The sequence below is a fragment of the Diadema setosum genome, chromosome 4, assembly GCF_964275005.1.
Source record: "Diadema setosum chromosome 4, eeDiaSeto1, whole genome shotgun sequence".
NCBI classification, from domain to species: Eukaryota; Metazoa; Echinodermata; class Echinoidea; order Diadematoida; family Diadematidae; genus Diadema; species Diadema setosum.
The window spans coordinates 45,680,664-45,693,779 of record NC_092688.1 but is presented as its reverse complement, the minus strand read 5'-3'; the positions used below and the strand labels follow the sequence as shown (position 1 = coordinate 45,693,779).

Sequence of the window (13,116 nt, the reverse complement as noted above, 5' to 3'; positions counted from 1 at the left end):
TAATGCTTTGATATAGCCTTGAGCAATTCATAATGACTAGTAAGCACACCATGAAAGGAAGCACATGGGGCTACTAACCTCTGAAAATAATGAAAAAAAATTCTGATGTAGAGAAAAAAAAAACCTCAATTTGAAGGCTCAGACGATAATTATTTTGGTGCAACAGTGTAAAAATTGAACATATAACCATGCTGCAATACAACACTACATTTGTATCAAATTTCAGAAAAAACAAAACATGCTTTTTCACTTTAATAACATGTTATCTTAGTTCATGTGAGCAGAAAAAAAAGAAGTTAATATTGGGAAAATATTCTCGGCAGCTTTACACATGATGTATTCTTATTAATACTATGCAATATGATGTAATATTATGGAATTATTTTCTTTTTATTGATCAGTTATTTTGATTATGGATTTTTGGGAATATTTTTGAATCTCATAATTATAATGAGTTTAAAGTAGCATTTTTCATCTACCTTGAGTTTTTGTGGCACAGACTTGCTGAAAAACAGCCTCTGGCTGATATTAATTTCGTGAATACAAAATGTATATAAAATAAATTGAATTGAATCAAACATTTTTTGTGTGTGTGGTTTTGTGCAATAAACATGTATGTGTGTATGTGTGTATGAGAGACAGAAAGAGGTGTAAGAGGGGAGGAAAAAAAATTGATGGCATGCATAAAGAGAGAGAAAGGACAAAAACTGAGCATGGAAATCACGCAGCAACTAACCCTTTGGCCTGCTTGCCAAGGGACACAAAAATCTTGCTCTTGGCCAGTAAAATTCCTGGGCACTTGCCTGCTACTGTACAACTGTGGGGACCTTGCCCCACAAGTATTCAATCAAGTGGAAGAAAAAATGTTTTGGAACACCCTGGGAATGGAGAAACATGCAATTTTGTGTCGAAGAGGGTTTCATTGCCAACAAGAGAGAGTGATGGCAAGGGAAGGTACAGGTAAGTCTAGCAGATCGGTGCAGTCCGCGTTCCTTACCTGGAGCGCCTAGTGGTGGTGTCCCTCATAATGACACACTCCTTGACGTCTCCAAATTGACAGAAATACTTCCTCAGACCATCTGAAAACAAAAACAAATGAGAGAGACACATGCATGGGATAATGGGATGACACTGCACATCACATACATTTCATCCACTGACACAATAGAAACAAAAAGCTGCTGTAAACATTCTCAGGCTTCTGTCTTCTGGTGAAATCCAGATAATACACGTGTACATTGTACACAAAAAGAGAAAATGAAGTTGCCAACCCAAAAATCTCCCTGAATAAGATAAACATAATCTACATAGCCAATTACAAGACTTGATACTTGTTTTTCTTTATTGCATCAATCCACTTATTTTTCCTAGGATGTACCCTTTGTACATTGTACACTGCACGTCCACGCTAAAATGCTCAAAAAGACTGCCATACAGGACTGACATACATGTAACTTTTGTGTGTGGAAATCTGTAAGTGTTGGACACTTGTATACAAGTACTTGTACAAATTTTTGCTGTAAATTTTTTTCTGGTTTCTCTTTCTTTTTTGTTTGTTAATCTTTCCATATTTTATTATTAGTCCATTATCAAAATGTCAAGTATGAGTGAATAGATTACCAAATGACTGCCTCATTAATTTGAGTGTGATAAATTTGATACAACAAAAGCAGTCTTACACCCATGTAACATCACATCATTCTCATGTCATTACCGGTAATTTATTTCTGATTATATTAATAATAATTTAACATGACAACTGTGTCTTCAAATACCTACTGTACTATACACCTAAAGCTGTAGAGCTACCCACTAAAAGATGCTTTCCTGCATACAACTTGCTACAAATGTAACCTTGTCCATGTTTATTTCAGTCCAGTCTGTGTATTACTTGTGATGCAGACTTTTGAAAAGTTTGGTATTCCCTCTCCCTTCCCCTGATTAGCCAACAACACTGACATACAAAAAGGAAAATAAACTTGAATTATATAATAAATGTATATCCTCCCTTCCAAAGTTATAGATGAACCTGTTTTAATTTTGTTAAATCCTCTCAGAATTTGATAGGAGTTTTCTCCAAGTCTTTTGTTAGAAACAGATACAGTATTGGTGGAGATGAGAATTGGGCTTTTAACTTTTTGCGAGATACCAAGAAAACACTTACATGTATGATATAGTACACAGCATACCATTTTAAGAGGAATTCAAAGTTTATTTGATGAAAATCGGGTTTGGAATGACTGAAACATCCAAAAACAAAGTAAAACAAAGCAATTGTAATAAAGTGTGGGTCCCACACTTTATTAGAATCGCTATTTTTTGGATATATCAGCCATTTCAAAACCAATTTTCATCAAATAAACGTTGAATTTCTCATAGAATTGCATGCTCTTTCATATTTCATAAGAGGTTTCTCATTATCTCACCAAAAAATGTTAGAAACCTGAAATCAGGTCTCAACCAAAACTGTACGACCCCTTTAACAAACAGATCGCTGGGTTACACATCATTTACAGCATCATGCACTATTCACAATCATAAAGGGTGCCATTCGCATCATGAACAGTTTTATACCGGTCCTTGTTAGGCACTGGACTGTTAAGTGACGTGGGCTGGTAGAAATCCCACGCCATTGAAATCGAACAAATAATAAAAGAATTCCTCGTGGATACAGAGCTCATTCATGGAAGTTTGAAGAGCTCATAATTCATAGTCTGTTTCACAACATACAAGTGTACAGTATATTAAATGGCCCTTGATTCATGTGAAGTATCAGAGGTGAATACAATGCAAGCACATAGATAAGCAACAGTCTTGTACACTGTAAGTACCTCCCTAATCCTTTTAACACTATTGCAAAAAGTACTGAGTGAACTTCATGAAGCACGTGGATTATCATAATTCTACTTTTCAGTTTTGTGTGTTCCATTAATAATTCCTTATTTACTTCATCAGGATACAGCTGCCTTGCCAAAGTATTGCTTCATATCTTTAGTTCCATCTTATCAATTCAGCTCGTGCCGTTCAACCTTTATACGGCCACGACTAGATAAACAAAGATCCCCCACGCTGGCAGGTGTTTCAAGCGGTATCGAAATTGTAGGTCGTATGACAGGCACATTCTCCACCTGATGATCTTTAAATATGAGCTGCCATTTATTGGCCTACCAATTCCTCTTCCCTTTACCTGAAAATACAGTATATAACTGGTTGCTTTTCACAGGCACTTGTGTGGTTCAGTTAGAATATGGTGGACACAAGCTGACCATGACGCGACACTAATGTGAATATTCAATGTGTATTTCTTAGTACAGTAACAAGAGACGGGCAGAAAGTTACAAATGACATTCTTGTTTTCCTCACTAAATCAGATTTTTTAATGACATTCTTCTCACATGGATTTAACTTTGATAAAATATATGATAGACCTGTTATGTACAGCAAAACATGTAAATGATTTCTTCTTGTTGATTTCATGGAAAGATTTAGTGCACATTTTATCAAGACTCGAAAGCCATTTTGGGGTACTCATCAACTTTTTATTTAGCACATGGTATGAGGCATATGACACACAATATAAACATGGTGTGTGCAATATGATGTTAATGCAGCTGGAGTGATCTATGGTATAAGAACATCTTATTTGAAACTCAATTATATTGAAAACCCAGGTATGCTTAAATTAAAAAAAAAAAAGAACATTGATACAGTAGCTTAAAATCTGAAAGATAAGGACAAGTTTTGTGTGTGTGTGTGTGTCCTTTCCCCTGAATTCAACTTACTACATTTTCAGTGATTTTCATGGGTTAAAAAGTTGTAAAATCAGTGATCATAAAGTACTTTGTAGTCCTATACACTATCACACTGGTATAAAGGTATCATAGGGCCTACATCAACTGCCTGTTGTTGTTGTTTTTGTTTTGGTTTTTGGTTTTTTTTTGCTGATCACTATTTCAAATTTTGCAAGATTACGTGTAGCCAAGTTGCTGAAATCTGGTATTCTATGATGAAATAATAACAATGGAGTCTCTGCTCAAATGGTCCAGTCAACTTGCATTTAATAACCAGAGAAAATCAATAAGGAAGTATTTACAATGGTGACCCAGTATTCTATGGGCAATCATCATACACTGTAGGATAAAATACAGGCTTTGAGCTTTTCAGGATGAATGTTAGTGTTTATGTTAGTGTTTACAGTTGCAAGTAGGCCTATTAAATGACTGTTGTGATAGGGTAAATGATATTAAACATACCAGTTGACAAAATTTGGAGACTTGATGGAAATACACACACCAACTTGAGAGTAGATATCAATATATTTGTATATATGTCAAATATGGGAAATATATATCTATTATTAATGTGGTTCCATATATTTACATTTTTTAACACATTTGGGATGATACTGACTAGAATTTCATTGACCTGCTCCATATCAAGGTAAATAACGTGTTACAGCTGCATCAGATAAGAAGGGTCAGTTACAAAACGAATAGATGAATAATGAATGAGCAAATTAATGAATGAATGAACCTGTGTAGGCCGTGTACGCTGATGCCCTAGCGGGCGGAGGATGTGTGTGGGATTAAATTACTGCTAGATCTAAATAATTTTATTTTGCTATGCTCACCTGTGCTTGTCTCCCAGCTAAGTCCTCCTACAAACATTTTCCTGTGGGTGAAAGAAAATTAGAAGCATCTGTGAGGTCCAGCACGTAAATATTCCACTTAATGGTTACGAACACAACACAACAGAATATATTTCCAAAACACTGCACATTCGTAGCACGGCGATGATCGCTTCGCTTCCTCGGCGAGCTAGCTCGCTGGCAGGCAACAGCAGTACCTCGTACTAAACGTGCAACGTGTAGGGGCATTCCATTGTGAGCGGATAGCAGCCAGCTGTTCGTAGGCGAGATAGGTTCACACGCTGAGACATAAGCCTGCGGTAGATAATACCATGCGAAATTCCAACTCTGCGGCTCAAAAAAGCTCACTTTTCCTCTATTTTCCACAAATCCAAGAAGATCCATACTTACCCTGGGTCATGATTTCCATCAGCATCGTGTGTTGTCGCGTTTTGCTGGCTCGATGGATCCATTTTTTCCTATAAGCTACTAAATCCCTCCAACTAAAAAAGGCCCAATACTACACAGAATAGGCGAACGGTCCTTGTTGGCACATGGGTATGGGAACTACTGCGTACGAACGATGGTATGCACGCGATTCTCGGCTGGCTCGACTCGCTTCGCGTTTGTCGTGGGTGGCACTCCACTAGCTAGCTGCTCGCAGCAGAGCAAGGCTTCAATGTACCCGGCAAAACACAAAGGGAACTGATAGTCAGTGACCAGCAATGAAGGGCTGAACTCGGCAGCTGATTGGCTGTTCATTCCGGTCAATTCCCGGTCACTTAGCGATATAATCAATGAGTCGATGACGTCAACGGAGTTCCGGACACTCCTACTTCGTTCTATTTTTTTTTTTCCTGGTGCTGAAAAAGGTCGATTTAATCTTTCTTTCTGTTTTTTACACCCTGGAGAATCATGAATTGCACAAAACGAAGATGTACTAATATTAAAGTATACTATAACTCTTATCAATATGTCAAGAAAGCATTTTTGAGGGAAGGAATAATGATAAGCAATTACTGCAACACAACATTTTCGAATGTTTGTGTAGTAGAATTCACATTGTTCTCGTTTTGTTTGTTTTAAGAATATTCTTCCCCTTTGACATGAAATTGAAACTTAACATTCATAATTATGCAAAACGGTTAAATTGGCAGGAACATGGGGTAGGTAAGAAGCACAACCAAAGATAAAAAGAAAACAAGGAAAGAAACAAACTCGAGAAATATGTGAAATTCATGCTGAAAATGATAAATGAGGAATAACCCGAGGCGATGGAAGCATTGCCATTATGTTTTATTTAAGCCGCTGGTGGTGTATACTGACAAATTTCGTGACATCTCATTTGAGATCATAGCCTCCGTTAAAGTCGCCTCCTTTGACATGCACTTGAATTCTTCATTCACGCGTGAAGGTTCGTGTTTGTTTGTTTGCTTGTTTGTTTGTGACTTCACCCGCTTGCTGGCCTTGTCGATGTCATAGCTCTCATGTCCATGTCGCTTTGTGAATCTAGATGAATTTATTATATTAGCTTCATTCAGCCTGGAATGAGACTAAGAACACCTTCCGAAACAGAAAGCACATGCAGGCTTTCAGTCGAGCTCATGTTTTCCTTTGCTGACATCATGAACTGCCCCGGATGTTTGTTTGTACACGTGTTCATTAAAACCCGTCTCACACATACAGGCGTTGTTGATTTATTCTTACTTCCTTCTTTGTACAATATAACAGTACAATTTGCAGCCTTATTTACAACCCGACTATAAAATATCGCACAGTTTCTGTTCTCCTTTTGTTGATTTTGTTCAGTTGGGGCCTGTAAATTGACATTAGGAATCTAAACTAGCCTTTTTATACGCTCTCTATGTCGCAATACACTTTAAGCGTCTGGTGTCTATAATGAGTGTGTACCTATATAGTTTGTTATGGTGGCTTGATTATGGAAGGTATAGTGTTAGTGGAGATGAGGATTGGGCTTAAACTTTTTGCGAGATACCAAGAAACCACTTATGACATAGTACAGAGCATACCATTCCAAGAGGAATTCAAAGTTTATTTGATTAAAATTGGTATTGGAATGGCTGAGACGTCCAAAAACAAAGTAAAACAAAGTAATCGTAATAAAAGGTGGGTCCCACCTTTTATTACGATCGCTCTGTTTTGGATATCTCTGCCATTTCAAAACCATTTTCATCAAATAAAATTTGAATTCTTCTTGGAATTATATATTTTTCATATTTCAGTAAGAATTTTTCATCATCCCACCAAAAATGTTAGAAAAGAGAAGCTAGGTCTCAGCCAAAAACTGTATATAGGCCTACGATCCCTTTAAGACAAGACATCATTGTCCCTTATCATTTCTTAAAGGACAAGTTCACCTTCATTAACATAAGGATTGAGAGAATGTAGCAATATTAGTAGAACACATCATTGAAAGTTTGAAGAAAATCGGACAATCCGTTCAAAAGTTATGAATTTTTGAAGTTTTTGTGCAGTCACCGCTGGATCAGAAGACTACTGCAGTGTATGATGTCACCTGCGTACAACAATATAAGGAAAATATAAAGAGAATTTCACAAAATTTTATCTTTTGAAAAAAGTATACATTCCCTTGACTCGTTACTGACGTGTGTTATGGGTAATATTATTCCCATTGCCTTTAGAAAGAGGCAAGTCAAGTGCTCTTTTATTCTGCGAAAAAAGAGAAAATATGTTGAATTTTCTTTACATTTTCTTTATACTGTTGTACTCATATGACATCACGAGCCTTAGTAGTCTCCTCATCCAGCGGTTCCTACACAAAAATTTTTAAAATTCATAACTTTTGCATCGATTGTCCAATTTTCCTCAAACTTTCACTGATGTGTTCTACTAATATTTCTGCATGCTCTCAATCCTTACGTTTATGAAGGTGAACTTATCCTTTAAATTTTCGTTATAATTTCATAAAGACATTCTGGTATTTGAAGAATCTGTTCTCGTACATCTTGATAGTCTCCCAAGCTCAATGATACTCATTATGTCTGTATAACATGCTAAAGTCCTTATATGAACCAAAAATAATACTATGTTATTCCGAAGTGCGCAACAGTGGCGTATATGAACGACAATGAAGCAATGCACAGCGAGTGAAGGGCACGTCGACATTCCTCAACCGATAGTAGTGGATAGGCCTAATAAAAAGGACATCAGCAATATTTATTAATGATGTGATCGATGTTAACGACAGCAGTGATTATCGATATATCTTCATGCTTTCCATCATCATAGCAAAGAAAGAAAAGAAGGACAAGATGATGTTGATGAAAATGGCAGCAATGACTGCGAGAGTGATGATGATGTTTAATAATATGATGATGATGGTCATTGTTTACGATGATAATAAATGTGGTGTGATGACAACGATGATAAAGAAGATGTCGTACTTTGATTTCGACTTAGTATCATGTGAAAGTAATGCGTATAGTACTGTTAGTTTCAAGCATTTTTCTTTGTTACCACATTGTATTAATATTGTGTTATTTTATGTATGTAAATGTTTTGCATTGTTGGAAATTAAATAAAAATGAAATGATATGAAATTAATGGCGAGGAAGAAATCGACAATGATGGTAGGGATGTTGATGGTGATTGTATAATTGCAATGAGGAAGGCGACGGTAAGGATGAATAGAAGAGCTGGGATATAAACTATAGTAGATAGGACCTATACTATATGATGGCATCTTTAGATAACACAAAACTTCTTCTTGGGAAAAAAAGGAGATTATACTTTTTTTTAATGTATAGAGGCAATGCTAGCATTCTGACTGCAAATTCATTATGGGATATTGCGTTAGATCTGGAGTCATTATTAAGTTATCACTCGTGACCTCACATAGAGGGCACCATTGCCTGCCTGCAATGTGAGACACCCCGGTCGTTTTACACTTGATCGTCATCTAATCATGCAGTGCAGCGATGGACACCATTTCAGTTAAAGGAAAACTTACCCCCCACACAGATTAAAAGAAGGCGGAAGTATTTGCATAATGCATCTTGTGAAATTTTGGAAAAATTGGACGACTCGTTCAAAGATTGTAAATTGTTATAATTTCGGTTAAGTCCATCCTATTATATCATTCCTGATATATCATTCCTGGTGATGGAGAAGAAGGCTACAAGTTGATAAATTATAGTAGAATGATGAAATGAAAATACATGTGAGACAATGCCACGTGGGAAAACCGAGAGAGCACTTGACAAGGACAATTGGCCTGAAACTAAACTATCAACAAATGTTTGAAGCTGAAATAACACTACGTTTCACTCTTCATGTTCTGATTTTTATGACGTGACTTTCAGTGCGGCAATCAGATAATTTTGTTTTTACCTTTTCACCCTCTAAAAGGTCACTAAAGCGATTAAAATAAAAAAACAATTACCTGAGTTTTCGCCTAAATCTAAAATTCAGATATAGTTATACTGTAAATAGGAAAAAGAAAATACGTCACGCATAACTTTGCATATGATGTCATTGAAAGAAAAGAAAAAATGTAATATTGAACTGTGATATTAAAGCTAAGAATCGAAAAGCAAAGCAAAACCGACAAATCATATATTTTTAGCTTATTTCCGAGTTGTCTTTCTTTATTTATTCATTGATTCGGTCTTCTTAAAAAAAAAAAAAGGTACTCCCATTCAGAGGTACAAAGCACTGGTTTACAAGGAATCCCTGCGACAATTTACATTACAAAGTGTGCACAATCAAAAAAAAAATTAAAAAAATGAACATAAATATGATACACTTGCTAAACGATAAATTTGTAAGAACATAAAAAATTTAAATATTGATATGCGTTAATGTATATTATTCAGGTAAATTCTCACCTTCACCAATATCTATCTTTATCATTTCATTCTTATCTTTAGCATCAGCGTTCTAAAATTGCGTTTAAACATTGATTATTCGTTCTTTTGTCTATGCATCCCGTCTGATATTGATTAGCTCATGACATGCTTTGGGTTTTTGAAGGCCTTGTTTACCTTTGGGAGCAGTGATTTAAAAAAAACATGTTCAATATATTACTTTTGATGCATATGTGTAGGTCAGTTGTATCACAAAGCATCCTTCCACATCATTTTTTTTTTTTGCAATAAAGCCTAAAATACAAGGAGATATCACTGTTTTTCTCATTAAACCATAACTGTAGACTTTAGTCTGGAAACATTCATATTATAACTATCGTTCACATTGTGTATATTTAAGAATACTTAACATCGATTATACTTGTTCAAATTTTTACATTGGTTGTTTCTATCCCTAACTCACATTGAATTTTTAGAACTATTTTGAAGCACTAATGCTGGGTTTTTGTTTCATCTGCAAATGATAAATTATGCCTTTAATATGAAGGCGCCTGATGGATAAATGTAAACGATCCTTTCAAACGACTGCGAGGAGGCAAAGGGTCTCGGTGTATAAAAGGTACATGCAAGGAGCTAATGTAGAAGTAGGTCACCCCGGGAGAGTTCAGCAGGAAACGACCCAGAATGCACTGCACTTGCCAGCAGTAAGAGCTGGAAAGTACCTTGACACCGAAGGACTTCGCCGGACATCGATGATGACGAAGCTCACATTCAGAGTGCAGTGATGATGTTCGCCACTGACAACGTTTGTACATATGGTAATGATATAAGTACTTTTTTACTTTGTAGCCATTGATGATAATAATAATTTTAATGAAAACATAGAAAATGTTAAAAAGAAGTTGCTGAAAACTGTTTATTTAAGTTCAAGTTCAAGTTCAAATTCATTTCCTTTTTTCTTTCGTAAAATAATATTTGAACATAAATCTCACTTCCTTCAGTGACAGAAATAATGCATGTAAATTTGTACAGAGAGAACAATAATTGAAAACTTACAGTAGGGAGTCATTGCAATGGTTGCTGAGGTAGCGAAAGTGAAATACTTGTCAATATGCACTGTGTGAAATAAAAAAAAAATAACGGAAGACCCACTGAAAAGAAACCGGTTGTAGAGTGTAGGGCCCTCTCGGATAAAAAGTAGCTAGCCAGTGGAGCAAAATGGAGTCCAAACGAGCCTAAATTTTAGATCCTAAATATAGCAGAATCTTCTTCAGAGTATTTTTTTTTCTTTTCTTTTAAAGATCCTACTAGTATAGGATCGAAAGCTTAGACCCATATTGAATCAACAAATAAAGACATTGGTAAAAAAAAAATCATCAACAACAATACCAGTGATTGTGATGACGACGATGATGACAATCATAATAATAACTAGAAATAGAACAAGATATCCTTATAGCTTCGTGATTTGAATTGATAAGTGATGATGATGATGATGGAATGGATATAATAAAAAACGAGTTAAAGGGGATGGCTAGTAACTGATCAGTGGGAATCAGTGGGAATGCTGGAGGATGATTGTTCCAATCCTTGTGGGATTCATTTAAGAGTACATTATATATCTATTGTTGTGTGAAAATTATTTGCTTCAGAATGGTCTCATCTTCTAGTAACGTGCAGTTTAATGTTTCCAGGTTAGCGTGCCTGGTCAGTGACGGGGCATTAATCTGCACATTTTAATACTTGAATATGAAACCGTTCTGAAGCAAATAATTTTCACACAACAGTAGATATATAATGTACTCTTAAATGAATCCCACAAGGATTGGAACAATCATCCCTCAGCATTCCCACTGATCGGTTACTAGCCATCCCCTTTAAAGGGATTGTATAGTTTTGGTTGAGACCTAACTTCAGGTTTCTAACATTTTTTTTTGGTGAGATAATGAGAAACCTCTTATGAAAAAATGAAGGAGCATGTAATTTCATGAGGAATTCAACGTTTATTTGATGAAGATTGGTTTTGAAATGGCTGAGATATCCAAAACAGAGCGATCCTAATGAGTGTGGGACCCACCTTTTCTTACGCTCGCTGTGTTTCACTTTGCTTTGTATATCTCAGCGATTCCAAAACTGATTTTCATCAAATCAACTTTGAAGTCCTCTTAAAATGGTGTGCTCTGTACTCTTTCGTAAGTGGTTTCTTGATATCTCACAAAAAGTTAAAAGCCTATATAATTCTCATCTCCACCAATACTGTACCATCCCTTTAACCTTTACTGTCAGTGAGCCATGGTGCAATACAAGGACTTCTTTATAATTCTTACCTGTTGGTCTCATTCAGGGTCTTTCTGATGCTAAATTGAGTATTTCGTTGAACAATGAGTACATTGATGATGACTATCTCATCTCGACTTGTCTTATCTATTCCCTCTATCTCTCATCCTCTCTTCCAATCTCTTCCTAATGATACGGAGCTTCAGTTTTAGTTGTTGTTTGTTATTCTTTATGTGTCATTCTGGTATCTTGTATACTCTGTTATTATCATGTGTTTAATTGTCTCGCTACGATGTGATTTGATTTTTGAGGGCCTAAGTATTACAAGCTGTTAAATTTTAATTCATGTTCACCACTCTGGTTCTTATTACTAATACGCATTGACATTTGTTGCAAATGTGTGTGTTTATGTTATTATAGTTTATGTCGATTATTTTGGGGGTAAAAAAGGGAAGCCTATAAATGCCTCCCCACACACACACCCTTTCACGCAAGCACACACACACACCCTTTCACGCAAACAGCCTAACAATCAGAAAATTCATTGTATTGATTAACGACATGAACCTTGTACCTCCTTTGAAATAATCTAAATGACTTTCTTCTTCGAAAAACTGGAGGAACTGCGTCTCATATTTAGGTCAACTGACAAAAAGAAATGATTTAAAAGGGATGACAAGATTCTGGCAAAAGGAACAACGTATAATAAAATTTTTCATATTCAAATCAACAATGAATATTCGACTTAGAATAATCTAATAAACTTTCAGGAATCATATGGTTGAAACATAAATAAATAAAATTGGACAGTGATAAATATGAATACCTTGCATTCTAAGTTTTTAAAGTGGTTGCATGTTGAAGTAGTATGGGAATGATATTCACAGTGCTTGATTACATGAATAAGTTTTTCTTAAAGCAAGATTACTCCATTAGCATTTTGGCTTTCAGATTGTTCAATAATTTGCTTTATAAAATATACTGTCTTTCTTTCACCCCTCATTAGATTTTATACTTTGATATAAATTAAGAAGAAGTGATTATGTCCTTCGCATCGAATCATTTTCACTTTTTGTGTAAATCCAATATGAGAGTTAAGAGACTATAATATGACGTCATCAATTCTCTTCATGTGCTGGCGAGGGTTGGCCGAAATCACCGTTTTCTAGAATTGTTGGAGGAACCTTAAAATTCAGATAAGATCAGTTCAGTTTATTTCTGCATTCCGTTTTCAATAAAAAAAAAAATGTACAACAAAAATTGACAATATGTCATAGATTATATGAATTGTTCCACTGACGCATTACTGCACATTGTGGGGTACGATTGCATAAGGAAAACAAAATGGTGAGAGGAATATAAAAC

The 13,116-nt window shown here is 35.6% G+C and overlaps 1 protein-coding gene across 3 annotated transcripts in view; it reads right to left on the bottom strand.

Annotated features, from left to right (window-relative positions):
- The window catches only part of LOC140227345 (RNA-binding protein Musashi homolog 2-like), a 265,855-nt gene extending 260,602 nt beyond the window's left edge, over positions 1-5,253 (bottom strand). For all 3 annotated transcript variants that reach the window (XM_072307760.1, XM_072307762.1, XM_072307761.1), the window contains exons 1-3: positions 5,039-5,253; positions 4,631-4,671; positions 998-1,079 (exon numbers count right to left, since the gene is read on the bottom strand). In XM_072307760.1, coding sequence (XP_072163861.1) covers positions 998-1,079; positions 4,631-4,671; positions 5,039-5,100 — 185 coding nt within the window. In that variant the 5' untranslated portion in view covers positions 5,101-5,253. The remainder of the gene's footprint in view (positions 1-997; positions 1,080-4,630; positions 4,672-5,038) is intronic.
- Positions 5,254-13,116: the final 7,863 nt, after the last annotated feature.